The sequence below is a fragment of the Anser brachyrhynchus genome (genome assembly GCF_964034855.1).
Source record: "Anser brachyrhynchus genome assembly, chromosome: 25".
Lineage (NCBI taxonomy): Eukaryota > Metazoa > Chordata > Aves > Anseriformes > Anatidae > Anser > Anser brachyrhynchus.
This window is the reverse complement of record NC_137718.1, coordinates 2263201-2290851: the sequence shown is the minus strand read 5'-3', so window position 1 is coordinate 2290851 and position 27651 is coordinate 2263201. Positions and strand designations below refer to the sequence as shown.

At 51.7% G+C, this 27651-nt stretch overlaps 2 protein-coding genes across 27 annotated transcripts; one reads left to right on the top strand and one right to left on the bottom strand.

The window, feature by feature from the left end:
* Positions 1-302: 302 nt before the first annotated feature.
* LOC308182721 (uncharacterized protein) lies at positions 303-4463 on the bottom strand. Its single transcript, XM_080567778.1, has 4 exons — positions 4246-4463; positions 2660-2861; positions 1892-1950; positions 303-1314 (listed from the first exon to the last, which is right to left on the bottom strand). Exons 1-4 carry the CDS (start codon positions 4409-4411, stop codon positions 1202-1204), a joined length of 540 nt encoding a protein of 179 aa, XP_080423904.1. The 5' UTR covers positions 4412-4463; the 3' UTR covers positions 303-1201.
* Positions 4391-27621, top strand: LOC308182727 (uncharacterized protein). Of its 26 annotated transcripts, XR_013942035.1 has the most exons (8): positions 7881-10411; positions 15720-15763; positions 16328-16412; positions 16687-16728; positions 17653-19873; positions 20118-20243; positions 20585-20722; positions 23230-27621. XR_013942035.1 is itself a non-coding variant. In XM_080567787.1 (6 exons), exons 1-6 carry the CDS (start codon positions 10377-10379, stop codon positions 23153-23155), a joined length of 402 nt encoding a protein of 133 aa, XP_080423913.1. In that variant the 5' UTR covers positions 7875-10376; the 3' UTR covers positions 23156-23239. The 26 variants fall into 26 exon arrangements, 5 of the variants coding, with proteins under 5 accessions (XP_080423913.1, XP_080423911.1, XP_080423910.1 ...); XR_013942032.1 differs by lacking the exon at positions 16328-16412 and having other exon boundaries at positions 15720-15757; XR_013942034.1 differs by lacking the exon at positions 16328-16412.
* Positions 27622-27651: the final 30 nt, after the last annotated feature.

The window sequence follows — 27651 nt, the reverse complement described above, 5'->3', positions numbered from 1 at the left end:
GGCTTGTTGTCATGGGTTGTGACAAACAGCAGCTGGGTATTAATCGTAACTAACCAGTTTCTGCTGCTAATATGTCAGACCATTCTGGAGGAAGAGGAGCAGGAGGATGCGCAGGGCAAGGACGCCTTTCTGACCCTCCCCTCCACAGCCTTCTGCTTCCCCTGCACGGCCCTGCAGTGCCCAGACCTCACCTTTCTGCCCTCCTGTGCCCAGCTGGGGGTCAAAGCCGAATGTGTTACAGGATTCAGGATTGTTTCAGCTCCCCCTGCCATGTCCCAGCCAAGCCAGCAAACACTGTTAGGTGCAAGAGCCAACTTTCATTCCTTAATTTATTTAGATTAATTTAAGATAAAATTACTTTCCAGGAGTTTTGAAAAAATCCCTAAATAAACTCTATTCATATAAAAATACAAACAATAATAATAAAATCAAGACATTGAGCGGCCCACCCAATCTTACCCCGCAGCAAAATCAGTTGCTGATTAAAAAATGAGAATAAAAAATACCCACCCTCTCATTCCAGAAAGCCAGAACAAATCCAGGGGACCTTTACAGGTCATCCAGTGAAATAGAAAAATTCAGGGAATGTTGGGCTAGAGAATAACACAGTGTGAATGCCCAAGGCCTGGGGGCTCTGGGGAGGACACCCTGCCAGCAGGATCTCCAGCTTCTCTCCGGGAGGGGTCCCCTCCCCAGGTGGAGGCTCGGTGGGTGCCTTTGTCTTCTCTGTGCTTGTTCTGGAGGCTTTAAGCTGGCGGCAGACCTCTCCTTGAGCTTCTCAGCAGACCCCAATGCCACGACGAGAAGAGGGCCTTTGCCCTCTTGCGAGTGCTTTCATGCTTTTTTGTGCTTCACAGAACCCCAGGTGACGAGGAAGGGATGAACTCACCCAGTGCCCCTTGGTTGGACGGGGTCTGCTCCTAAATGACCTTGGCTGTGCTTTTCAGCTGTCCTAAGCGGAGTGAGGTCTGGCTTGCCACAAACATTTCACCTTGCTGAGAGTGCTGCTCCTGGGTGAGGGGATTAAGGGGAGCTCTGTAGTCATAGACCCTTATCATTTAATGTAGAAGTGCGGTTATCATCCGAATACACACAAGAAGTGAATATTTTTCCTGAGTAGGTCAGCTGCCTGCCCTGCCACGCGTGCTGTAGGCAAGGAGGGAAGGTGCAGCACAGCTGGGTCGTCTTCTCTCCCCGACGCCTAGGAGAGCAGTTTGCTTGTGGCGAGGAGCATCAGCAGCTGGATGGCGGCTACGAAGAAGGAGCTGCTCTGAACTGCGGAGACGGAGTTGGTGCTGCCGGTTGGCTTTGCTCCTGGAAACGGAAGAAACCCCCAGGGTGGGTTAGAAGTGCAGAGGACCAGCCGCAGACCTGCTCCAAGAGGCTGCCTTTAGCTGTCATCTCTCAGAAATGTGTCACAGCTACGGTAGGGGAGTGGGATGCTTGAATATATTCATTGCCATCAGTGGAGCATCATCGGGTTAGGCTCCTGGGTGGCAGGGGATTCCGTGGAGTACAAAACGTTACCTATGAGGGCAAACCATGATTTCCACTTCACCTCTATATGACAGAGAGAATAGGGGGATAAAGCCTGTGCCAACACCTGCAGGAACAAATAACCTCCACTTGTTTGTGGCTGTTTAGTGTCCCTTAAAGACAAAAGGAACCTGCGAAATGTTTGACTTCAGCATTAAACTTGAAAGCCCTCTCACTGGCTCTAGCACTCTGCTGTCTTTGCCTTGTCTCCCGACTACGAGACAGGTGAGAAATGTCAGCTGGAGGTGTGCTGAGACATCTTTCCCCTCGCCCGAATCGCCAGGGCACAAGCGAAGCCTGCCCTTGGCGTGCCGCTCGCCCTGCTGTCGGACCCGCCCCACCGAACCTTATTTACCTTGGGTCAGAGTCACAGTGCTGAACACGGTGGAACTATTTTCAGAGACAATGTATGCCCTGTGGAGGGAAGGAAGAGAGAGGAGAAATAAAACAAGGGAAGCAGTGTGTCTCATAGACCCTGCCTAGTAATATAAAGGGGACATAAAGAGCAGATAAGGAGACAGGAACTATGAAGTCATCCTGCGCTCACTCACGCCAGATTAAACTTTTTTTTTTTTTTAAATCTGAAGCACTGATTCTTCATTTCTTTGCCACAGTCGGTCCTCTGCTGCTCGCTGCTTGCTGTTTCACTGCCCTGCTCCTGCCCAGGGTGGGATGCGGTGGAGCAGGGCGGCTGTGCTGCGACCACCCGGACCGTGTAAGAGACCCACCGTAGCAATGAAGTCCTGCATTCTTTCTCCTGGCAGATAAGGCCAATCGGGCTAATGGCTACGGTTTCCTTTGGCAAACATTTCCCACTGATGCAACTCCATTAGTGTTAACGGAAACGAGGGGTGTTCAATCCCTTCCTTTCCATTGAACTAACCCACATTCCGGCTAAGGTGAGAAACCTTTAAACCACCGGGCTCACAGTGCAGTGACTTCTGGATCTGGCCTCGCAGAGAACATTTCCTTGGTAGGTATTTTCAAGCGAAAGTTTGGAGTGGGCACAAGAGGTTTGTTTCAGTGCCTGCTCAGGGTGGGCGCCTGATTCCAGGCACTGCCAAGAGCTTGCAGAGGCTTGCACTGTCCCACCTGAATGCTTAAAGGCGGGGTAGAGCATTACCTTATGTCCACAGAAGAATAGTTACTGGCTGGGGATGTCCAGTTTGCTGTTTTCTGAGTGTATGGTAACACCGCTGTGATAACAGCACTGCAGTTTTGCTTGTTTGTCACGTTCCATTCTCCAACAGAGACATTTTGGGGGGATATGGCCTGCAGTAAATACCTGGTCCCGTTTCTGGTGTTATTGCTGTCAACTATCGTAACTGGAAAGAGAGCAAGTGAAACAAAGTCAGTTGTCTGTCCTGTAAGACAGCAATCTCCAGGCCCCCTGCCTTCAGGGTTTTCAGCCCAGGAAGCGTTTGCTGGCGCAGTGCTCTCTGTGTGACACAGGGACACCAGCTGCCTGCAAAGAGAGGGGCATGTCCCCCTGCCAAAGCAAGAAGAGCCCTCACCTGCCCCCTCCCCACTTTGGGAACAGACCGGAGGAACTTCTCAGTCCCCACACTCAGCCCCTGCTGCTGGGGGAGACACATCCCCACGCCGAGCTCCTGTGCCTTTCTGCACCCCAGGCGGATCTCAGGGGTGGATAATCTGCGGGGGACAGGCTGGTGGGCAGCCCACGGCTGGCTGTGCCAGACCCCACCCTGTCTTTTTCCCCACGTCTCTGATTCACAGCTGGGATGAGCCTGTGCAATGCTGCTGTGCATCATGCCGCTGTTGCACACAGCAGGGCGACCCCCTTGCAGAAAGCAGCTCCCCAGCTGCGTGCAGCTGCGTGCGCTGCACGGCCGTAGCCCTTCTGGCCCTCAGCACCCTTTGGGTTCAGGCAGCTTCAAATGAACCCCCCCAGGACCATCAGCTGCTACAGGAGCAGCGAGCATTAAACTCAATTTCTATGCTCAAAAGAAAAAAAAAAGGAAATAACAGCTGTGTACAAAATATCCCCCTGTAATAACCCAGCAAATTGCTGTGGTTGCTCCTTGGGGTAAGATCGGAAGAAATCTGGGCTCGTTCACACCAGCAGACTGCTGGCCCCTTGCAGGAAGGGCTCAGGATGTCTTTCTTGCCCTGCCCTCAGCATTTGGGTTTTACTGAACCTCAAGGCAAAGGGACATTTGTCGTCAGGTCTGGGAAACAGGGCAAGGCTGCTATTTACTCTGGGACTAAATCTTTTGTAGGATTAAAAGCCATTTTCTATGGCAGATGTTGAACATGTGTCAGCATCAAAGCAACCTCTCCATCTTTGTCTCTATAGCCATTGCCACTGACAAGGGCAAATTCTCAGGGAGGAGGAAAGAAAAAACAAAGAGCAAAACAACTCCCCTCAGAATCCAGTGTTTCAAGAGCATTTGAGCCCTTCAGTACAAGTTTAGGCAAAAAGGTTAAGGCCCCATAAGGAAGGAAAGAGAATATGGGGCTGACCCTTATGGGCATTAACATGGAATAGGAATAAAGAGGGAAGAAGTAAAAGAACTATCTCCTGCCTGAAATTAATAATAATAATAATAACAATAACAATAAATAACCATTAGGCTGCACAGATTTTAAGCACATCTATGATCACCACAAGACTGAAGAAAGCAGCTGGGGCAGGGGAAGAGGAGACGTGGTGCTGTGCGGTGTGGAAGCTCCGAGGTCTGGGCTTACCGAAGTAGGTGGTGTTTGGGCTGTAGTCCTGGGGTGTCACGGTTACAGAGAAATTGCCTGCGACTGCACTCTGAGTCGAATTGCATTCCGGCATCTGCAAATATGCAGGGACGATTAGCGTCCCAAAGAAGAGGAACTGCAGCAAAAAGAGGAGAGCCGCCATCATCCACCTTGATGTCCTCGCCTCACACGCCGGCACCTGGGGAATGAGACAGCCTCACGCTTCTCAGCCTATTTATACCGAGATTTTGATGAGGTAAATGCAAATATTTCCTTCTCCCCATCCAGCCTACATGTACACACCCCCAATGGGAGGTTTCACTCCTGGTTTTAGAGATTACTTCCTTCTAGCTGCTTGGCCTCTAGATGAACCGGTTAAAATAAGAGATGATCGGCTGAGCGGGGGTAAAATTGACAGTGTGCATGTCACTCAGGAGGCCCTGGGCTGGAAAGCAAGTCTCTGCAAGCCTGTGTTCCTCGAGCTGCTTTTGTGTATGAGCATTGTGTCGTCTGCTTGCGTGCTGGTGGTCCCCGTGACCTCTTGCAGAAGGCCAGAGCCTGGGAAGGTGGAGGAGCATCGCAGTCCTGTTGCGAGCCCTGCTCCAGGCTTTCATTAAAGGCCAAACAAATCCAGAATGTATGGAAGGGTCCACCCTGGTGTTCACTTACAGTCTCTGCTCCTGCCTAGAGAAAGCTGTGGAGTGCAGGGCACAAGGACGGTCTTGGTGGCCCTGGCCATATTCCCTCTCGCAGCACGGCTGCGCTCTTGCTAGGGGTCGATCACCGCCGGGCATCTCCTTGGGAAGCACCACGACAAGGCAGTTCGGCTCTAGCCCCTCAGATAACGTTGCATGAATGAAACCCCAAGCTCTCTTCTCTCCTTCTCGCCTGCTTCCCCGACTTCCCCGCAGGCCATCGGCCGGGATTTGCAGATGCTGATGTTGCAAGTGCTCCCTGAGCCATCGGGGAGGTGCTGGCGTGGGCTGCCAGGCACCAGCAGGTTCCTCCCGAGCGCCCTCCGCCCCGCTGCCACCCGAGTGAAACCCAGGGCGTGCGACACCTGCTAATTAGAGGTGGTGGCAAGCCTGAATCAGAAGGGATTGCCCTTTCTTTCCCCCCTTTCTGCCCCATGCTGGCAGCTCCTGGAGGCATTTCCGATGCCCTTGCTCTGTGGTTTTCCAAGCTCACCTCCTGCACTTCAGCCCTGGCTCTGCTGATTCACCCCCAGGGCTGGGCGAGTGGGAGCTCTGGATTCCCCTCCCTGTGCTCCTCTCCCCCTTTTCCGACCCCAAAGCAGCTCACCCGCGCTCCTCTTCCCCTTTTCCGACCCCAAAGCAGCTCGCCCAGGCTCTCCCCCTGAGCTGGGCAGCCCTCACTGCCCTGCCAGCAGTGTGTGGGTTGACCAAGACGGCATTGTGTTAAACATTTCAAATAAAAGCTGAGCAGAGGTGGGAGAAAATGCCAGAAAAAAAAAGGATAGGTGGGTTCAGGACAAGCAGAGTGAAAGGGAAGCAGCAGGAAAGAGGCAGAAGAAAATGAAGATGTGGAGGAAGAGCTGGTGTATGCCTGTGATGTTAACGTGGGTCAGAGGTGAACTTTACCTCAATGCAAAGGGTGTGGAGAAGATGAGAGACCGAGCTCTTCTGGCTCATAAAATTGACTCAGAGGCTCCTGTGGGGCCTCATTTCCTCATGGCTCCTTCTTGGCTTCTGCCCCACCGGGAGCTCCCCCGGGGATGTCCATGGCTCCGTCCATGCCCAGCGCCATGCGCCCAGCAGCCCTCGAGTAGAGAAATGGGAGAACCAGGGGGGACGGGGGGCTGCGGGTCCCCTGCTTGCCGTCCTACCTCTTCTGCAAACACATGAAGGAACACGGAAAGTAAGGCAGGAAAACGAGAGGAGATGGAGAAGCAGAGGGTTTTGCAAGCACAACCTGACGCTATTTGCCCGTGGTGGTTTCACCCAGGCCCCTTGCAAAACCTCTGTGCCGTCTCCCAGCCAGAGGGATGACTCAGTGCAGTGTCATTGGAGTGAGCGGAGTTGAAAATAGATGCTTTTGCCTTTAGGAGAGAAATAAATTTTGGAGAAGAAAAGGCAGGATGTGATTGTGTCACATACATCGCAAGGAGGAGCCTGTTACGGCAACCTGCCCGAGACAAAGGAGATCTTTGTAAGTGGTGCTGGAAGTGTCAATGTTTATTGCGTGCGTGTGCTCCATGGGGCTTTTCAGTTTTGTTTGCAGAGAGGTTGGATTTGCCACAGGACAGGGAAAGAAGAGACCTGTCTGTGGGAGCCAGAAAGCTCTGCCGGGAGGAGAGCTCGGGGAAGCAATACCGTGACGATTTTTAGATCAAAAGGTGGCTTCACATTTTAATTCATCTAGGGCTGAGCCCGTGCAATGAAGCAGATCCAGTGGCTGGTTCAGACCAAGCGGCCCAGCCGTGTGGCAGAGCGGCAGGAGGCAGCTGGCAGGGTGCAGAGCCCAGCACGCCGCTGGCTGCTCCGGCTGCAGCAGGGACGGAGCTGGGGGGAAGAGCAGGAGCTGGCCCCTCCCGGGCTGGCAGCAGAAAGTCTGTTTTTAGGGTGCCAAAGCAAATACAGCCCCTGGTAGCAAGCCCGGGGCTCGAAGGCGGTTGGGGAACAACTTGGGGCACTGCGTTTTCTCTCACCCCCACTGCAGGTGTGATGCCGTGCGGTGGGACGTGGGCTCTGCTCCCTCGTGGCGAGCACGCAGAGGTTGTTCTCCTGCCCTTCTTTCTCCTTGCAAGCACTCGTGGCGTGGCTCCTTCGTCTGCCGCGTTCCTGTATATTTGTGGGCAAAACTTCGGCTAGAGCCAGAGCTGCAATTTCCACAGGGCCTCTCTCAAGGTCAGCCCGTGGCCATTTCCCGGAATACGTGTGCTGTTCTCTGCTCGCTGTGGGAGGTGGTTTCTGCCTCCCAGAACTGGCGGGGACAGGCGCGGGGAGCAGCGCCCTTTGCCTTGCCTTTGGGGGGGCCCCGCTCTGCGCGTCCCCAATGGGAACATCCAGGATCCCTGGGGCTGCGGCGCTCCCTTGCCACATACAGCCTGATTTTGGGGTCTGCCAGTCCCTGGGGGACTTCCACGGAGTCCTCTGAGCTTCTTCTTCTTCTGTACAGAGCTGGAGGTCCCGGAAGCCTGGTGCTGTCCCATCCCAGCAGTGGTGCTGAGCACCCCCAGGCACAGATAGGGAAGCACCGCAGCCTGGCCTAGCTCAGAGCCTCCTGCACCAACTGGTACAAGGGGACGGTGTCTGGTCCCTGCTCCCTTTTGTGCAACAAATCCACTCCCTTTTGGTTTATCCAGCACTAAATGCACCTTCCATGGGTGGAGGACAGGAGCACCCAGGCAGCGCTTTGGTTTCAGGGCTCTGCCTCAGGCACGGACATGAAGCCCTGCAGCGTGTTGGCTGGGTTTGGGGAAGACCAGGAGCTACGAAAACAAAACCTTCTCCTCCTGGCAGGAGGAGCTGGCAGGTGACGAGGCATCTTTTTAGCAAACCCGCAGCAGTCTTGCAGGGAATAAACAACTGCATGCAACAACCTGCTTCTGAGGGTGGGAGCGTGAGTCACAGCGGGACTGGATCGGGCTGTTGCTCTCGTACAGCGGCGGCAGCAAGCGAAGCCATTTGGGCCAAGCAGGTCCTGAGCCAGGGCCGGGCAGGGTGCTGAGGCTCCCTCCTGCCCCTCCAGCATCCTCCCCTCCTGCCTGGCTGTCCCAGGAGGGAGCCTGCCCTGCTCCAGGCAGAGGGAGGTACATTTCCTCTGAACTCCTCTGCTCGGGTTTGTCGGACTGTTTGCGCTGGGTGAACGGCGGGTGGCCGAGCTTTACTGGCCTGTTTTGCAAACAGCGTGTTTGGTAACTGCAGGGTGGTTTTTTTTACTGCTCGGGCTGCTCAGCTGGCTCTGAGAGATTTCCTGCCCCGCTCGTGGTGCGTGGCGAGTTACCACGGCTGCGCTCTGCTCCTCTCACCCGGCTGGGGCTCTGGGGCCACCACTGTCCCTGCAGCTCCCCACTGCTGGGGGGCAGGCAGACGGCCCTGCCATGCACCATCACCTGCCTCCGAATGGGAGATGAGAGGAAAACAGAGATGGGAGGGAGCAGGGCAGGGCCGGTGTCTCTCTGAGGCTGTGGCACGGATGAGGAATGCGCTTTGCAGCAGGAGGGAGCTGGGAGGCTGCCAGTTCCCCCACGTGTCCCGGGCTTGCAGCAGGGAAACAACCCAGGGAAACATCCCGACCTCTGCCAGCTGCTCTCCCAGGGAGTCCCTGGCGTGGGATTTCCCACAGGCAAACAGCAGAAGGAGCCTTCAGGTCTAAAGCCTTTTAGTCTGTTAGCCCCGGAGGGGCTTTATCCAAGTGCGAGTAAGAAAAGGTGGATTGTTCGCCACATCTGCCCCTGGGGATAAAGTCCTGAAAACCTCCTTGTTATCTACATCAAAAGGGCTGCAGGGAGAGGGAGGGCAGGTTTGCTCTGGCAGTTTGCAAGGGAGGAATCTGGTTTGAAGGACACATTGCAAAAGGGCTCTTCCCTATACAGAGCGGTTTAACAGGGGAATTTTCCTGCCTGGCCTCCGTTGCTTCTTTGTACTTCCACAAGTCAACTTTGGGCCCTTTGTCCCCTCCTCTGGTGGCTTATATTGCAGCTTCCCATCGTGCTGACCTCCTGCCAGCCTGGCCACCTCCTCGGGGTCCTCCTGCTCCTGCCCTCGACCCACCAAGGCAGGGGGCATGGCAGGGGCAGGCAGGGGGAGGCAGGCAGACATCCCACCCCGTTGCAAGGCAGGACCTGCTGCTGAAGGGCTGCACGTAGACGGGTCATTCTGGTAACAGCCTTATCAAATCCTCATGGAAACGTGGACTGTTTTCTCCTGCAAACCCGCCTGGAGTGAAAGGACAGCTCAAGTGCAAGCGTGCTCCTGGCAGGCTCGCAGAGGGCTCCACAAACCTCTTGTTTTGCATTGTGGCAGCCCGAGTGGTTTGGTTACCAAATGAGCCGTGCTCCCAGGAGCCAGGAGAAACTGCAGCCAGGAGCATGTTTTTTTCTGGGACCCAAATGCCTACAGCACAGTGCCCAGGTCTACTCGCTTCCTCCAAGTGCAGAGATCTCTGCTGTCACCTGCAGCCCTCCCAGGACCATGGTCACTTGTGTCTCTTTTTACATCTGCTGAGCCCTTTGGGGAGGAAAGCCCAGCTGGCTGTCCCAGCGCCGCAGCTGCACTCAGCGTTTGGGTGGTTTCCTGGGGTTTTCACCACGGTCCTTTCTTCCCCAAATTTGTCCATGGGAAAGGGAGAGCAGCGTGTCCAGAGCAGTGCAGGTGTTTGGTGCCATCCCTCGCAGATCTGGTGCAAGATACAGAGGCCGGGTGCATGCGCTACCGCCTTGTGGAAGGGAATCTGTCCGGGTGGGATCCGAGCTCTGCACATCCCAAAAGAGCAGAGCAGGTGCTCAGCTGGTGCCCTGTTACCGTGCCGCACGCTTTATTTGCCTTTGTAGGGCAGCGTGTTTGTCCACAGGCATTATCAGGCAGGCAGAGGCAGCACTCCTGTTTGCAGGAGGCTGACGGCTCCTGCCTGGGCACCGCAGCTGGCGAAGGCTCCTGTGCTGGGGGGGGTGCAGGGAAAGCCCTGGGGTGGGGGACTTGGGACTGCAGGGAACAACAGCCCCCAGGAGAAGCAGCTGATGGGAAGGGTGCTGGGCTGCCCAGGAGATGGCAGCAGGTTTCCACCAGCGTGGTTGTGGACGTGGACCTGGGCAGCCTGCTCTAGGTGGCCTTGCTTGAGCAGGGCTGGACCTGCTGACCTCCAGGGGTGCCTTTCAACCTCAGCCCCCCGTGATCTTGGGCAGTGCAGAAAGAGAGGATGCCCTGCAGATAGCTTGTGAGGGCAGCCCCCAGCCCCCACGTCGTCCACATTCACATTTCTGGCAATGGCCAGTGCCTAGGGTGCGGAGGGGGGGATCATCTTCCTATTCACTGCAGGCTCTGAAGGGTGCTGAGGTTGGGGGGGGGCTGGAAGGGTTAAGAGGGCTGAGGCTGCACCCACAGCTGTGGGTGCTGAGAGGGTATAAGTGGGGCTGGGGGCACACCTGGGCTGCTTTTGCCCCTGCAGCAATGGGAAGTGGTGCTTGTGCGTCGGTGTGGCAAAGGTAGGGGGGAAATCTGGGCTGGGGGAGAGGGGAGGAGGCAAGAGGGGCTTGTGTGAGACAGGAGGTGGCTGTGGTGGTCTAGGGGCTGCAGCCTTGGGCTGGAGCTCGCCTGGCTTACTCTCTGTCCATGCCACAGCCAGCTTTGCCTGGAGGAGAGCATCTCTGCCAGTAGCTGTGCCACCGCCCTCATCCTGGTGCCCCAGCCTCAGGGGGAAGGAGCCCAGAGGGGTGCACGCAGGGGAAGGGCTGGTCTGGAGGCTGTGCTCATCTGGCGTTTTTCTTTGGGAAGTATCTGTTTCTAGGGGTGGTAAGGAAGGGCCAGAAGGTGCTGGCGGTGGCTCAGGGCACAGCGTCCGCCAGCGGAGGAGCTGTTTGCGATGGGAGGCTGCTCCCAGGGTGCAGGCTCTGCCTGGGAGACTGCTCGGGACCTCGGGGCCGTGCTGAGGCTGCAGGTGGGCAGCAGTGACCTCTGGTGAGAGCTGCGGGCGTTACAGCCCCGGAGAGACCGAGGGGGGGCTGGAGACATCCCTGCAGCCTCTGCTGGGCTGTGCCAGGCTGGGGAGGGTTCCCCCAGTGCTTGTGCGAGGGGGTCAGGGCCCGAGGAAGGTCCTGCTGCGGGGAGCACTGCTCAGCTGTGAGCCCCAGATTTGCCCCCGGTGGGCACAGGCGTTAAGCAAGTGGGAATTTTTCTGCCTCATTACTTTTCCGGGCAGCTGGGACACGGGAAATTAAAAGCTTGGTACCTGAGGCAGGAGGCAGCTGCTGGAAGAGCGCCTGGTGCTGCTGCTACAGCAGCCAAATCCAAGGTGGGCAATTCTGCTGGCTCCAGGTCAGCTCCAGCTGGGCTGCGGGGTCCAGGTTAAGGCATCTGCAACTTCATCCTGGAAATGCGGTTTCCAGCTCTCTGATGAGATGGTTTATTTATCGCTGTTGCCTCCTCGTTATAGATTTGTCCTTCTGAACTTTATCAACAGGAAGGTGACCTCTGGTGCGTCTAGAAGGGAGAGGATGTGTCCAATCAGAGTGGTTTAATCATCGCTTTATAATGGCATTTGGAGATTTCCTATTTAATCAGTAATGAAAGTGTCTGGCAATTAATTCAGCAGGACTCCTGGTGCCCTGAGCACCGCAGTGTTGATTCTGAGCAGACCTTTCTTTCTTTTGTCCAGTTCTGAGGAGTAATAAAGTCGTTGTAATGAATCACAAAAGGTACCAATTTCCTTCCTGGTTCCCTATGGCAAGTACAGCTCCTTAGTTTTAAACCTGGGCATGCACATTTAACTGTTTGGCAGGCAAGCTGCGAGGGGCCAGGCACTGCAGAGGAAGCAAGGGGGAGTCTCTTCCATTAGCAGAAGCTGCTCTGAGTGGATTTCATCTGACATCTCTCTCACCATGATGATCCTGTGTCCTTGAGGCACTTCAATAAGATTTTTTTCCCTGTTGTTTTCCTACCCTAAGCTGCTGTGAGCTGTACAAGGTGCTGCCTGTGCCGGGCTGGCTGCCCAGGCCATGCTCTGACCTTGCAAGTGCTGAGGCTGGCCGGTGCCTGGGTAGCAACTAATGAGTGACCCCATCTGCAGAGCTGGCTGCTAGCAGCCTTCACTAATAAGTAGGTTAACGGGCACTGAGGAGAGAGCCCATGGAAGAGAAGGGGCTGTGTAATGTGGGAAAGTGCACATGTACAGAAAAGTGCGGCAGAATTTAGCAGTTTTATTCCTGCTTTGATTAAATGCTTCCCTCTGTCTCAGAGCACCTTGACCTCAGCCGCTGGTGTATGTGGCTGGCGTGTTTGGCTGCACTGATTGGGGGAGAAGAGGAAATAGGGGAGGAAAAATATTAAAAATGCTCTGCTAGAGTTAGAGATTCAGCTCTGCCTTGGCTTACTGCTGGCTTCAAAAGCAGCAGCAGAACCTCTTGTGTTTAGCCCCAAAGGAGTCCCTAATTAGCGGAGAAACTGCAAAGCTCTGAACATGTTTGGGAATGCTTTAGTGCAGTGGCCCCCTGAGGTTCATTAAACAAATGAATTCAAAGCAGTCAAACAGCCGGGATCTTCAAAGTGACAAGGAGCTCGGTCCCGGAGAAAGCAGCACAGCCGTGAAAGCAAGCTGGCACTGCAACCGAAATGCTTTCCAAAATGGGTGAAATAAAGGCACCCACATCTCTGCGGCGCACCAGGGGCTCTGAACTCCCAGGCTTGCCACACTGCTTGACATGAGGATGTACATCAAAAGCCCACTTAGAGGATGACTGTTCAGTCTTTCCTTCTCCTCCTCCATCCTTCCTCCCCATGGGCTGGGGGCTGCCTGCCATGGAGCTGTTGGTGCTGTACGCGCACCCCCGCCCCGACACCGAGAACAGCAGGGTCACGGTGAGGCAGGAATGGGGTTCCCTGAGGGAGCAAAAGTGTGGGGTGCTGCTCATCTCAGGGCCAGCCTTTGTCAGGAACGCTTAAATGAGCTTAATTCTCATTTAATTTGCTTAATGGATGTAATAATTATCTGGCGCTGCAGTGATCCTTCTCATTTGGAGCTTGAGGTGCTTTGTGAAGCAGTGAGCTTGAGACTTCCCCTCTTACAGCTGAGGAAGTGGGGGCAGAGCCATGGGCAATTCCTTGCGGTGTAACAGATGGGTTTTTAAATGGCTCAGCCTCACCAGTCCATGGACAGGGCTGGGCTCAGAATCCTGCTGGTGTATATTATCAAAAAGATGCAAGAAGAAAAGAGGCCAGGATGAGAACAGCGAGCTGCAGGTCAGGATGTGGATTTACAGATATGCAGATCAAGTGTGAGACAAGCCCAGAAGTCTGTGCAAGCCTGGGTCTAGTAACGTATGTGACAGTTATTAATGAACATGTCGCCAAACCCAAAGTCAAACCCGATGAGGAACTGCTCACACTGACATGCAAATGGAAAATAGAAAGGATGGAGCCAGAGGGAGACAGACAAAACAGATTGCCTGGGGCACAGCTTTGTTCATGGGGAGAGGCATCAGCATTTCAGGCCCTGCCTGCACCCTGGGCAGGGGATTTACATGTCCCGATGCTGGCTGAGGCAGTGCAAGATGAGGGAGGGCCAAGTCAGTGAAGTGAGCGGCTCAGGGAGGGCACGAGGAGCCTGTTCTGGGGGCAATTTGCCAGCAGGACCCCCTGGGGCCTTGGTGCAGGCCAGGCTGGGCAGATGTGTGGGGAGGGGATGGCCCCGGGGGCTGCTCTGCCATCGGGGGGGCTTTGTGGGAACCCTCCCCCCTGCTCTCTCTGACCATTCCTGACAGAACACCTTGCACAAGAGCCAATTATTTGGAAAACAGCCCGTTTTGTAGCACATGCCCATTTGCCAATGGCCTCATGTGGTTGAGGCTGGAGCAGGAGGAACCCTCCTGAGGTAAGGCCGCATCGCGAAGCGTTACCCAAACACCTCCAGCGCCCCCGAGACACGATTACTCTTTGAGTCCCTAGTCCCTACCAAGCTGGGACTTCTGTCGGTTGTGATTAAGGATCATTTAGATGGAGTTCAAGTTGATTTAGAATTGAGAAGAGCAGGAGGAGAGGGGAAGGGGAAAAAAGGCAAAAAGTAGAGAAGGAGCTTGCAAATGGTGGTTCAGCCTTGATGAGCTCTGAGGGTGCTGGTCTGCACGCCTGGTGCTGGGCTGGGGAATGGGTCAGCTACACGGGGACAGATGCTGAGCCCTCGGTGATGGATGCGGGTCTGGGCTGGGAGAGGCAGGGCAGGCAGAAAGCCCTCAGCAGGGGGGAATTGCAGAGCTGCTCCTGTCTTCAGTCAGGCTGTATCGATCCACGCCAGACTGTTCAATACCAGATGTCTGCCCCCAGGGATGTGTCTGTCCCCACAGCTGCTGTCCCAGTAATTTCCTGGGCCCTGATTTAAGGAGGACAAGTGTTTCTTCTTTTCAGGAAAAAAAAAAGCAGCAGGTTTCTATCCTTGCTTTTTGCCTCCCCCTCCGACACAGGATTTCCCAGTATCTCTAACTATGCGAAACACGTCCCTTCTTCAGATAAAAAAAAGCAATTTTCCACTCGGGCAGCAGGAAGCAAAGTGCAGATTACAATACCTGATGGTGTTTTGGAGGAATGCTAGCATGTCCCTTTCCCCGTATGACAAGGTCATTATTGGTGCCTGGCAAGGGCGAGCAGTCGGATGCCTGCAGGAGTGGGCACATAGGCAAGCTTGGGCATCAGCTGCAGGGCACCAGAGGAGCTGGGGGCAATGCACAGAGCAGGGGTTAAGAAAGTCCAGGGTTGGATATAGGGGCCAGGGAGGCAGCTGAGCAAAAGGAAACGCTCCACTACTCCATTTCTGCCCTGTTTGGCCTTCTCAGGTGGCTCTGGTACAGCAGTAGAGAGTCCCAAAAGAACCACGCTGATCACTCAAAGTATATTAAGAGTGCCCAGGTTTATAAATATATGGATGGTGTTCACTTTTTCACTGTATACAGCAGCGTAAGCCCCTCAGGATACGCAAGAGCTAGCTTTAACCTCATTAGCCCAATCCTGGCAGTGTTAGCAAAGACTAATTTACTTCCCTGAGAACCCATGGCCTGTCTCTGAGTTGAATATGGTGCAAGATGGAATATGAGCCACGACGATGTGTCTTCCTTTATGGTTTGGCTAAACACATTCCAGCTGATGAAAGCACAGTCATTGCTTTAAATGACTTTTAACCATCAGCAGCAAATCAGTCTTCAACAATGGGAAGTCCAGCGTGGGGGCCTGATATCGCTGCAGCATTTCTCGAGCCTCCTGTCTTCCACAAGTCTCTCTTGTTTCCTGCCTGGGCACTGCAGAGCCTTTGACAATATTGATTGAGTAAATTGCTGGAGCAGAACAATGTGTGCTCCCTTTCCCAACCAGAAAACACCTCTGCTCACTGTTGATAAATTACATGTAAATTACCTGCCATTTCCTAGGTGCTAACAGTAAAAAAAGGTACAAAAATACTCTCCACCACCCTGTGAATATCAATGAGATTCTTTGTTTTCATGAGCTTTAAACAATGATGTTTGATGAAGGCTCATTTGAGAGAGATGCTGTGTTCCAGAGATACCTTCAAAGTTACACAAATGTGGCGAGGGCAGCCTAACACACTCATTGTCCCTCTCCTATTATTTTGCCTGCTGTATTTATGTGAATTGGGCACCAGTGGTGGCGAGGAGCAGTTTTGTTGGCTCGCAGTACAGCGCAAAGCTCTTGTCAGTACTAATCCCTGTGCTCTACCTGGGCCAGTGCTTTGGTAAGTGCTTTCCTCTGCATTCATTTATTTGCTCTTCCATCTATCCATTCTCCCTCCATCAGCACAGCCCAGTACTGGAGAAGAAAAGCAGCGAGGGAAGGTGAGGGTAAGTCCAAGAGCCCCCCAGGCGCTCAGCTGTGAGCAGTGGGGATGTTTTGTATCCACAGAGAAGTTCTGCCCCTGGTCTGTTGTTTTCAGGGAGCACCCTCCAAGCCCTGGGGTGCCTGAGCATGACACTGCTCCTTAAGCGAACCACTTGAGACATTTTGCAATGCCGTACCTCAATTTCAAGAGCCTACTGTGCGATTTAGGTTTAAGTCTTAAATATAAGATTTTTTAAAATGGCATGTGCTCAGATATTGTGCCTTCTGTGAATTTCTACTGTCGTGGCAAAGCCTTTTTTCTGCAAGGCGTTTGTTCAGCAGCCCCCAGATCAATATGTTCTGCTCCAAGAGCTCTGCAAATGCCCAGAGTTGTGCCAGTGCCAGCGTATGAATGGAGGAGACAAACAGAACACAGCTGCCTTGTCCTGATCAGAGAAAATTAAGTTATTCTGTTTGCCCTTTATCATCACCTACCTGTATTATTATGGTAAACATGGAAAGTCTCTCCTGAAGTCATTGTGTTCGTTGCTGTCCAGAGAGAAATCAGGCTTGTCTTTTCCTTTTAGTGCTCCATCTGAATATAAAAGCGGAAGGAGGAGAACATTTTTGTTCTCACCTTGCCTGCAGAGGTGGAAGCATGGGGCTGACAGAGTAAGTGATGTGCCATGGCTTTAGAGAGGGTCTGTAGCAGAGCCAAGAACAGCTTCCCAATCCCCAGTCCTGTGCTTTGACTGCATGGCCAGCTTTCAGCTGAGCTCTGAGCAGATGTAAACACAGCAGAGGCAGCTGGTGGGTGACCACAGTGGTACCAGCCATGAAAGAAAGGCAGGTCTGGTTCAGGAGGAACAACAGAACATAAAGCCAATAAATAATAAGTTTAAAAATGTTTTAAAATAAAAATAATTAAAAATATATTTTTTTAAAGAAAAGCTGATCTCACTTGTGGACGCTGCCACTTTGAAACCAGGTGAGCAATTAGGGGAGGGTCTCCTGCTGCTCTGGGGCTGTGGCATGGCCCAGCTTGGGGAGCTGACCCGGGTCTCCCCCCGGTGCCTGGCAGTGGGCTCGTGCTAGCACAGCTCCAGCAGGAGGGAGTCGCTGGGGCCGGTCCTTCTCCCTCTGGGTAAGATTTAGCATCTCCTCTGTAATAGCAGCACCCAGGAATGACAAACTAACGAATGATGCTATTTGGAGAGCACGTGTGGGCACCAGTGCTCAATTTATCAAAGGTGAAGAGGGACCAGAGTTAATTATACACCACGAATTATATTAATATAACATGAAGGACTTCAGCTAAGCCTCTCTCAGCCTGGCTGTTCAGTGCACAGGTACTGGATCATGTTTGTTCCCGGGGATGCAAATCTTTCTGACTTGCTGTCATATCCTAGGGGAAAGTAAAGCACTCGTCTTGGCCTTGTCGCAGGCTTTCTTTCCTGTTTGCCAGAGCAAACATGTAGACCAGCTCTTTGTTCCTGGGCTTGCTTATTCACTGTTATTTCTTCCAGTTTCGGTGTTTGTTTCTCGTTGATCCTTCAGAAGGTTTTGTTCCCTCTGAGGGCAGTGACTTCCCCAGGTGAGGATCCTTCAGAGTCAAGGCCAGGAGATGCAGGCAGGGATGTCCAGCTGAGTGAGTGGAAACCCAGCTGGCACCCGGCATAAATCACTCATATTTTTACCCTAAATACACATGGTACTTAAATACTGCAAATCCCTGACAATCCTTCAATTTTATAAACTCTGTGGATTGATTTTCCAATGAAATCCTCCCACTGCAAGATCCAGGTTCATTTATATAAATTATACAGTGATTTATTTAATGACCTACTTTGAGCGCTATAAATTCCGTGACGTCCATGCAATTTATTATTTAAACGCTGTATAAATCATGCAGGACACAGAGAGGGGAGAACGTGTGTGGAAGGAGCAGCTGGCACGGTGCCTGACTGGGAGGAAAGTGAGGCGTGGAGTCTACCCGTGTGTGACGATGTGCTCCAGGCTCTGGGATTTGTGCAAGCATGGCTGGTCCCACTCATGGGCTTGGCACTCGGCCACTTGGGCTGAAACATGGATGGGGCTGAGCTCCAGGCCACTCACTCCTCCTTCTGTAGGGGCTTTCTGCATGGTCTCTGTGCTGTGCGTGACTTTTTCCTTTGTTGAAAAAAGTCTTAATTCTCAAGTCAGGTAAAACTTGCCCACCTGTCCTATTTCTCCCCCCACACCTTGGTGACTTCTTATACACCTGTAATTATCCTGGACTACCTGCTAAGCCACACGGCATAGCCCCTGCTCTTTGCAGTGGTGGGAAGACTTGTATCCTAAAGCTGTTTTGCAGGAACAGATGCAATCTGGATCCCAGATAAGGTTTCCAAGGCAAGCTTCCTCCTCTCAAATGCTCTGCGGATCCAACGTGCTCCTTCCTCCCCGCCTGTCTGCACACGTGGGCAGGCTGAAAGCAGAGGTAGGATCCTGCTCTGGTTGTGGGGTGCCAAGCAGGGTCCTCTCAGGAACTACCAGAGAGGTTGGGGCTTCTCCTGTGTGCAGGAGGCTGTGGTGAAGGCATCTGACTCTTGGTAGCCTCCCTCTGGTAAGTAGAGAGGAGAGCGTGGGGAGAGCTTGTACTTGGAGGGTCTGTGCACGGGGAAGATGCTACTTGGATGTAATTATTCTTTCTTGGTTCAAGACTCTTTCCTAAAGTGGGAAGGGGCTGAAATCAGCATGCCTCTGTGCTTGTGCAGAGGGTGAGAGTCAACCCAGACTGGCAGAAAGCAGCCTGGCTTAGCTCCTCTTCCTTGGAACAGCTTCACGGGGAATTGTTTGGGAGATGTCTTCAGCTACGTACATTGCAAAGACATTGACTTACTCTACAGGGCCTTAACGGTCAGTGAGTGTGGAGCACGAGAGAGGAACCCAGAGAAGAACATGAAAAGGCAGCGTGGTGTCTCAGCTCAGCTGGGTCTGAGCCTGTTTGCTCCCGTTCTCTTTCTGTGTTGAAACGGGAAGGTGGTGGGAGCGCGTCCACGTGCGTGCAGACTGAGTGAGAAAGCTGTGTTGTGACATCTCCCGGTGGCAGTTGTGTGCTGAAGGAGTGACATCTGTCTAAAGATGCTCTAAATTAAACAAAGGTTTCTACAGTGTTAATTAGTTAATGGTTGCGGAGAGCTCTGAAAATGCAAAGACCTTATGAGTGATAATTATTATTGTTGTTATTATCAGGTCTGCAGCAGTGAAGCACATGTAATTGGTGGTTAAGCTCCCCAGACACCAACTAATCCAAAGGCACAACACAGCCCCTACCACCAAGTGCTATAAGCAGGATCAGTTCAGCTCAGCCTGGGGGAGCAGTGGGAGGGCTGGAGCACGGGGATGTCAAAACACCGATGCTCTCTTAGGTCCATTTGGTACCGGGGGCTGTTCCTCGTGCTCCTGTGTGGCACATCGTCTTCAGGATCATTAATTTTAATGTTAATTGTTGAGCTGCTTCCCATGTCAGGAAAGGCATCAGCGTCTCTCTTTTTTTTTTATTCATGTATGTTTATCAAAGGAGGAACTTTATAACCTGGAAACCTTGTAATTTCAGTGGAAAAGATGGGTGGAGGAGAGCTCGGATGCATTAGCGAGGAACAGCTGGAACATTGCTTCCTGGTGACAAAGCCAGCAGCAACTATGTGAGGCGTTCTTGGATTGCCCCGAAACTCCGGGGGATGGAGTGGGGGACGGTAGAGCCCACTTCAGCTGCTGGAAGTCATCAGGTGTTAGTCACTGAAATAAATGGCATCATTAAAAAGGAGTACACTGATAACCACGATCCCCACCAAGCCGTGCAGTCCGTTTCTCTGCCCAGATGCAGTCTGAAGCTGTCCCTATCTGAACGAGAACCTCAGGGTGTGTTGGCAAAGGCCCATTTCATTAGAGACCTCGCGCCTGGTCCGTCTCAACAAGCTTTTGTGCTGCTCCTTGGCAGGGATTTCTTTCTTGTCGGCTCACAAAGGACTTAATGGCATGGGGAGAGATCTTCCTCTGTGCTAATTGTGTGCCTTGTGATCCTGCCAAACGCAAGGCACGGTCGGCGTCCAGGCGTTACTGCGCCATGAAGATGCATTCACCCTGTTCAGGTAAGTAGGTTGCTGATAAATGTTTGCATTGCACCTGTGCCAAATGTACTTTTTTTTTTGGGCTCTGAAGACAAAAATGAGCACCTCCATTCTTCAGCCAGGTCTTCTCTGCAGTAACTTCAGCGGGTGGCTGCTCACAAGGAGGTCAGGGCGGCAGGCAGACCTGTGCTTAAAAACCCAGAGAGGACCCAGAACCAGGCGGGGATTCTTCAGCCCTAATTGGCTTTTTATTTTTTTTTTGTAGACCGATGCTCTGTTGTCAGCAGCGGGGGCTCTCCCTGCTGCCTCGGCATGAAAAACCTTTCAGCAACCACTGGACTTGAGCCGCCCCAGCCTGCCAGGAGCAGAAGCACAAACCGGGCAGCAGGAGGTGATTTCCCAGCTGGACGGCCGTGACTCAGGAGAACCCCTGCCTCCTCCTGCTGAGGCAGGATGGTAACAGCCTTCCCTCCTCCCAGAGCACCGGGAAAGCTTAGAAGTTGCTCTTTTTTCTTTTTGCCTTTCTAATAAGAGCTCCTGCGTGGGATCAGGTTGTTTTTACCTGCTCCCTGGAGCAGCCAGCTAATGGCAGAGGTCTGTCTCTTCCCCCTGTCCCCCTCCCCTCCCAGCTGCACCCACAAGTGACTGATTTTGACATAACAGTAAGGGTTTGCTCTAGGCAAGAGTGTTTTCAGGCCTGAAAGGCTAAAACAGGGTAATTTTTCTCCTCAGCAGCACATAATGGAGCTAGCTATTTTCCTGCAGCATTTAGCCTCGATTTCCAGGAGATAAGGCTGCTGGATGAACACCTAGAGCACTTTGCACCTCCAGCACAGGAGGGGAATCCTTGCCATGGGACCTACCTGCCAGGTGAGCGCTCTAGCCACTGCATCTGCTTGATTTAACGATTATAGCATTGCTTATTCCTAATTACGGTGTGTGTCATGTAACAGCCGGCTTGCCTGTGCCTAGTCACGGCACACCTAACCACTTTGCTCCTTCTATAAAAGGGAAAGAAAATACAAAATGAGCACAAGTGAACGAATTTTCAATTACATTGCTGCGGGTCCAAAGCGATGCGGGTTTTCTGCCTCCATCATGGCTTGATGGGTGTGCAGAGCTGGGTGCAGCTTCAGAAATGAGGCAGGGAAGGGCACGGAGGAGCCTGTCGGGATGGGAAACCCCAGGTACAGGGGCAGCTGGAGATGCTATTCCTATTGCTAGGCTGCCTATTTAGTGCATGAGCTCCTCGGGGCAGGAACGGTCATTGTGGAGAGACGTCCCCTTCTCTTTTAAGTGTAGAAAAGGTAGATCTAGACCTGGGCTGTAGTCAGCGCTGTTTCTGTATTCCGCGCACAGGCAGGTAGCTTGCAGGCAGCTCGTGATGTTCTTTTAAGCCTGGCAATATTTGTCTCTCTCTTGCTTCCCAAGTCAAGTTATTGCTGGAAAAATAGGGTTTTTACTTTAAAAAAAAAAAAAGGAAAGGTTTCTAGACCTTATGTCTGTAGAGAAAAGTAGAGAAGGACTTTCACGTGCAACTTAGGGGATCAGAAAAAACAAATGCAATTACCTTTAAATTCATCACATGTGTTTTAAATCTCCTGCTGTGACTCATGATGTTTGAACTTGAGGGTGATGCTTCCAAGTGCAAACACAAATATTCAGGCAGATGATATTTATCTTCAGCTAGGGGAACACCCCAGTAAAGGAGGAAAAAAGTACAGAAAACGTGAGAAAGCGAAATGCTGCTCAAAACTTCCTTGCTGTGAGTTTCTTCCTTTTTATGCATTCAGAAGGAGGAAGATTCATTCCTCTGCTCAATGCTGGAATTGCATCATCTAATTTAACCCCTTAAGGACTGTGGTTACCTCAGTATCTCTGATCCTTGCTCCTTATCTTGTTGATTTTCCTGTGAAATCACTCTGCTTCCCTGTTACCAGTAAACACTGCATTGCGCCCAACCTGGGCTAGTGACTGTGGTCACAAGAGACTGCAGCCCGGCAAATCAAGGAGCTGTTTGTTGCTTTTAAACCTTCTAAGGGAAAAACTAAACGAGGCAAAATTTGCTTAGTGCTCATATTCATTTCGGGCTAGTCTAATAGCTGTTTCTTTTCCCTTCTGGTGCTGTCTTTTGGTGGCAATCACAGCCTCAGAGATGGAATTAGAAATGACTGAGGGACCAGGAGAAGTGCTTTGGAGGTGTCTGATGAAAATCGATGAAGCTGACCCATGCTGCTGATTAAATGAATTGCCATTTTCCCGCAAACTCTCTGGCAGAACTCTGAGCAGAAGTGGTTCTTAAATCTCCAGCTCTGCTTGGCTTTTTGTTTTCTTCTCCTTTCTGCCACACAACTAAGTTTAGCGTCACCCTTCTTCTCCAGCACATGGAGAAAGGACAGAACGAAGGAAGGTCAATTCCTCCAAAAGCTGTCACAGTCAGATTTTTTTTTTTTGGTGTCTGGCAGAACCTTGCAGCAGGAGCCTGCACCCCGGGGAGGGGCTGATATTATCACCCAGAGGCAATATCCCACCAGCTGCCCTAGGAAGCAGAGCCTGGAGAAGAAGGTGGCACTGAAGGAACATGCTAAATTCCAGCCTGGAATGGAGATATTTTCCTCTTCCTTTTGCAAAGAGGAAACAGGCTCTTCTCACCCCCCTCTACTCCCCTAAAGAGCTCTGCTTTGTTCTCTTTACTTAATCAGTGGATTTTCAGTGAAGTCAAATCACCCAATGGAAACATATTTCACCACTGACTAGGCTGGCCCTGCCTGCCAGGGATAGGTGTCTAAAACTGTCAGGAGAAACAGGGATATCAAAGGTTAGATACCACGGCTGAGGTCATCCTGAGACCTTTGGGCAGAAATGGGAGCAGCTCTGTCCTGTCCTTGTTTAATGGTCTGTGCTCAAAGGTTACAAGGATCTTTTTTTTTTTTTGTTTACCTCTGCTGGCGTCATAATTTTTAGTGATATTTCTGCACTTCTGAAAACTGTTAATTAGCTCCCTTCAGAGCTTTGCTCATCACACTTGGTTTTTCCCGTTTTAGCACACTGATTATTATTTCAGGCCGGAGCAATGAGCAGGGGGAAGATGATGTCATTTTAATATAGGTTAAGTATTACAATGTCGATAGTTTTTTTATGTAATTACAGAATATAAAGAGGACAAATGGCTAATTGCAGAACATTAGGAGGACAAATGAGTTGAAGTAGCTGAAGTTTCTGATGACCTATGTGAACCTTATTTTTTTAATAGAAAGTTACTTTCCTGAGGAAGCTTTCGGCACAAGGAACATTCTCCCATGACTGCTGGACCAGTGGGCAGAGCCAGCACAACAACCATGGATTTGGCCATTGATATCTTTTTGATCTCGTTGCAGTGAATGGAGGAATTAAGCCTTGGTGAGCAAAAAAGCAGAGCCTGGGGTGAGCGATGGCGGAGGATGCAGATCTTGCTGACAACGCTGAAGAGAAAACAATAGATGTGATCAAAGGAAAACTGGAGGAAGGGTTCAGTGCAAACGTGGATCCCTGTTCTGAACGCTTTATGCATCACCAGAAAACCTGCAAGCAACTGACCCAGATTTCTGGCATCACAAAACTCACGGGGCATGGGTATAGATACGTGCTTAGTGAGATCAAGTAAACAAAGGAAGGAGAGGAAAAAAACACAGAGGAGCTTCTTCCCCAGCAAGTGTTTTTTTTTTCTTCCCTCCTTTAAAGCAATTAAAGTTTTTCTAGAGATAATTGTATTTTCAGGAAAATGTGTAATGAGCTGGATAAACAACAGGAGGAAGTGCAAAGCTAATAAATGTCCCGCTGTGATAAAACCCAGGGCTTGTGTGAGGTGAGGTCCCCCTGCCCCCAGGAGGTTGGGGGCCTTCACCTGGAGCTGATGGGCTGGGTGCTGAGATGTGGGTCCTGGCATGTCCCAGCTGGGGTGGATTAGGTGCTAGGGCACCAGGCGGGTGCGTTCAGAGATTCTTCATGTCCACTTCCCAGAAAACCAGGCCTGTTTGGCACAGAGATGGGGAGAGGGTGTGGAGAGGAGCCCACGGAAAGAGGATGGCTCAGTGCAGGCTCCTGTGAGCATTTGGTTCAGAAAAGCTTCAGAAATGATCGATGGGTGAGTGTCACACTTGAACTCGCCTTCTGAGCCCTCTCTGTGCAAGATGCAGCTGGAGCTGCACAGTGGCTCGGGTGGCAGGCAATTTTTTTATAATGGAGGGGAAATGACTTTCCTTAATGGAGCATGGTAAGAAGCTCTCTTGTGATTCTCTTTTCCATCTGCATGGTTTCGTAATGGAGCAATGAAGTCCCTTGCAGCTTGGGGTCAGCTCGTGCTGAACAAAACGCCTCTGGATGCCCATGAGCTCTGCTGGGGAGCCACGGGGGCAGGCAGGAGAGGTGTGACTGATGCATGGGCAGATGCGATGGGATTATGTGGAACTTCCCTCGGGATCTTCCAGCCAAAGGGAGGTTTCTTTTACTTTAGCTGTGGAGGAGAAGGCATCATAGAAGGATTTTGTTCCCCAGCAAGCTCAGAGATGGGGGAGAAACAAATTATCTGATGTGTGATGGATGGATGAGAGCGGGTCGGGTCCATCCTGTGCCCCTCAGCTTGGTTTTATTTTTCTTTAATCTCTGGGAGTGCCTGGCCCAGCTGGTGCTTCGTCATACGGGGGCACCCTCGCAGCAGCAGCCTGTTCCTGACCGTGCTGATGCTCCTACCCCTCGGTTCAAGCTGTTGTCTGACAGAATTACACAGCACAGCTCCTGACACCGTTAGGTGTCTGCAGAGTGGGGTGGTAAACAGCCTGGCTGCTCAGTGCTGCTCGTTCCTGGGGACAGGACATGGGCTGCCAGCCCCAGCCTGATGCGGGCTTCCAAGACAGACCCTAAGCTACAGGAGATGGGTTCATCTTTTGGAGAAAACAGATGGTTTTGGGGCTGCTCCTGGCTGTAACCTGGACGAGGCAGCCAGCCCTGTGTAGCCTGATGCGATTAAATTGTCACCTCCTCGCTTGAGTGCCTGGCCACAGAGGGATGGGCACAGCCATGTGTATTTTCTCTTCTCCCTGCTCGTCTCTTGCACAAAACATATTAAATTTCAAGCTCTAGGTTTAATAACTGATCCTAAAGCTTTGGAAGCTAAACAGTCAGGCTATCTGTCGCTGGGGCAGTCCCAGCACTCTGAACTTCGGATTCATTACACTCAACAGACAGGCTTAACTTCAAGCCATCAGTTCAGCTCGGAGATGAGAAGCTGCTCAGAATCAGTATTCTGCGTGTAGCGGGTGTTACCTTTCCACAGATGCAGTAACAAATACACAGCCTGATTAATAGGATTAGGAGCTGCCTTGTCAATGACAGCGGGAACAAGCTGCCCGATAAGCCCTGGGTAGGAGCTGCCTGAAATCCAAGCCTTGGCTGAGACTTGCAAAGGAGGTTATTTTATAGAGGCGAAGGCAGGGGTAAGGGGCTGTTTAACAAAAACAAAACTAAAGCAGACACTACCTTTTTTTTGTCATCTAATTGTATGCCTCTTGGTAGAAGAATGTGAATTTTGTGACTTATCTTTCTGCTGTAAGGAAATGGGAGATTCGGCTTTACAGACATGATGCCCAAATCTCAAATTATTTTGTTTTCTACTTCCCAGTGGATGTTTTGACACTCCAAAAAACCACCCTCCACTTTTTTTTTTTTTGGAAAACAAGCTATAGGATTTTTCAGTCTGCTTCTTGTGGACTAGACAGCAGTTGCCAACCACAGGCTGTAGCGCCCCGTGATTACGGTGCTCTTGTATGATTCTGGTCAATGAGGAGCAGAGCTCCTTGGCCTTCTGCTGGTCTCAAGGTGTTTGATCTCTATTAACTATATTAGCAGAGCCCTCCTTTATGGAGGATGCTGCTACTGAAATATTGTTTGATGGAGATGGACTTTGGGGCCATTGCAAGCACAGGCAATGCCAGCCCTCATTTCTTTGTGCTTTTCACTAATTTAATCTCCTTGCAGCTCCTTCCACAGCCATCTCCATTTTTGGTAACGTCTGTGGAGTCTGCAGAAGGAGCTGGCCCTGATTGAAATGGAAAAACCTCCTTCCACTCCGGGAAGCTGCACTTATATTCCTCCAGGAGAAAACAGTGATCAAGCAGCGGCATGCAGCTGTGAGCCCCTCAGGACGTGCACTGCTGTAACTGCTCATTTTTTAGAAGCACCTGACAGTCGATGTGTGGCTGGGAATAGCACATGCCTCTGTTATGCTATGGGCTGGTCAAACATCTCAGAAGAAATAGTCTGCCTCAAACGGATGGTGCAGCTGAAGGCTGAGGCCTGAAAGCTGGCTGGAAATTGCTGCTTTCTTCCCGTACAGCTCTGCCCGGGTATCTGTCATCGTTTACACCAGCTCTTCAAAAAGCCAGCCTCTAAAGCCTGTATTCGTTATGGATAGCGCTCCACAAAAGCTGCAGTGAAATTATCAGCACTGGTCTTGGCCAGGACTCTGCGCGCTGCAGCACGAGGTGATGGGAACCAGGCTGAAATTCTGGCTCGTTGGAGTCGGTGGGACTTTTGCCATCGATTTAATGGGAGCCAGAATTTCCTGCCACTGACAGTGTTAGAAGCAGGCATTGATCCAAGGACATGAATTCAGAAGTTTGCTACAGCCTTTATTTTAGCAGCACGGCCCAGGTTTGCTGCTGCAGGAGCGCACTTGGTGCTGGTGTGGCTTCCAGTTAGAGGAAGGGGCAGTGGCAGGAGCTGGTGGCCCTGCCCAGGAGGATGGCATAGCAGTGCCATTTACAAAGCTGTCTTCATATTTGGATTTGCAGCTGGAGGCTGTGTTTATTTGTGGTGGAGCTTTCTGCTCTTTGGAGATGGAGGGCCTCCGAACAGCAGCATGCGTTGTATGCTCCTGACACCCTTTGACGAGAAACCATAACATATTAACTACAAATCTGCCTGCAGAATGTTTATTCATGTTAATAAATTATGCTGGAGAATAAATAGATGATAAATTATGTCCTGGCCTGGCCAGAACTTTTATCTTGCCTGTCAGGACTGTGCAATATTAATTATAGCCTGCCTCGGATCCCCTCCGGGAGGGCTGGCACATGGCTGTGGCAGTCAGCTGTGACTCTCCTCTTATTTGATTTTTCATTTAATCAATGCCCAATAAATCTGCAATCTCCTGAATCTGGACATCTGTGTTTAATGTAGCTGGGGAGTGACCTAATTAAATTTCAGTTTACCCCATCCCAGGGTGGGACTGGATGCTTGGGTTCCTGCTTTTCCAACAGCAGGGGAGTGGGGAAATGCCCTCACGCTTATCAGTGATCTCTGAAGCTCAGAGGGGCTCCAAAAAGAGGATTTGGGGAATAAAACAGGACAAATCTTTTTACAAGCATTTCAAGGGTGGTTTGCTGCCCATCGTGCACTCAAGGCCCTTTGCTTGCTGGTTGCAGCTGCAAAAACACCTCTGCTGAAACGTGCTTGGAGAAGAGCAGCTGTTCAGCTGAGCACATCCACGATGGCAGCACCAAGCACGGCTCTTCCCTGCGAAACATGTCTGCTGGTTTTGCAGCAAGCACGTTTGTGTAGTGCGATGGACATAAAGCCACCCTGCTCTGCTTTTGGGCTAGGTGCTGTGCGAGGTCTGATGGCCACGCAACGAGCCTTGCCGAGCAGGTCTGACTGTGGGACCTCCAGATTGATGGCACGTGTCAGCAGGAGCCACTAGGAGCTGTTAATCGCTTTGAGGTGACCCTGGAAAAGTGATCACGACACACACTTCATTAACACAG

Excerpts from the sequence above, each read along its gene's own strand:
- LOC308182721 (XM_080567778.1), bottom strand. The coding sequence starts at position 4,411 with ATGATGGCGGCTCTCCTCTTTTTGCTGCAGTTCCTCTTCTTTGGGACG. Across the intron at positions 1,951-2,659 it reads TATTCTTCTGTGGACATAAG|GGCATACATTGTCTCTGAAA; the intron begins GTAATGCTCTAC and ends TTCCCTCCACAG. Across the intron at positions 1,315-1,891 it reads CACTGTGACTCTGACCCAAG|GAGCAAAGCCAACCGGCAGC; the intron begins GTAAATAAGGTT and ends TTCCGTTTCCAG.
- LOC308182727 (XM_080567784.1), top strand. The coding sequence starts at position 10,377 with ATGGGAAGTGGTGCTTGTGCGTCGGTGTGGCAAAG. Across the intron at positions 10,412-15,719 it reads TGTGCGTCGGTGTGGCAAAG|CACAGCCCAGTACTGGAGAA; the intron begins GTAGGGGGGAAA and ends TCCCTCCATCAG. Across the intron at positions 20,723-23,105 it reads CCATGGGACCTACCTGCCAG|AAAGTTACTTTCCTGAGGAA; the intron begins GTGAGCGCTCTA and ends TTTTTTTAATAG.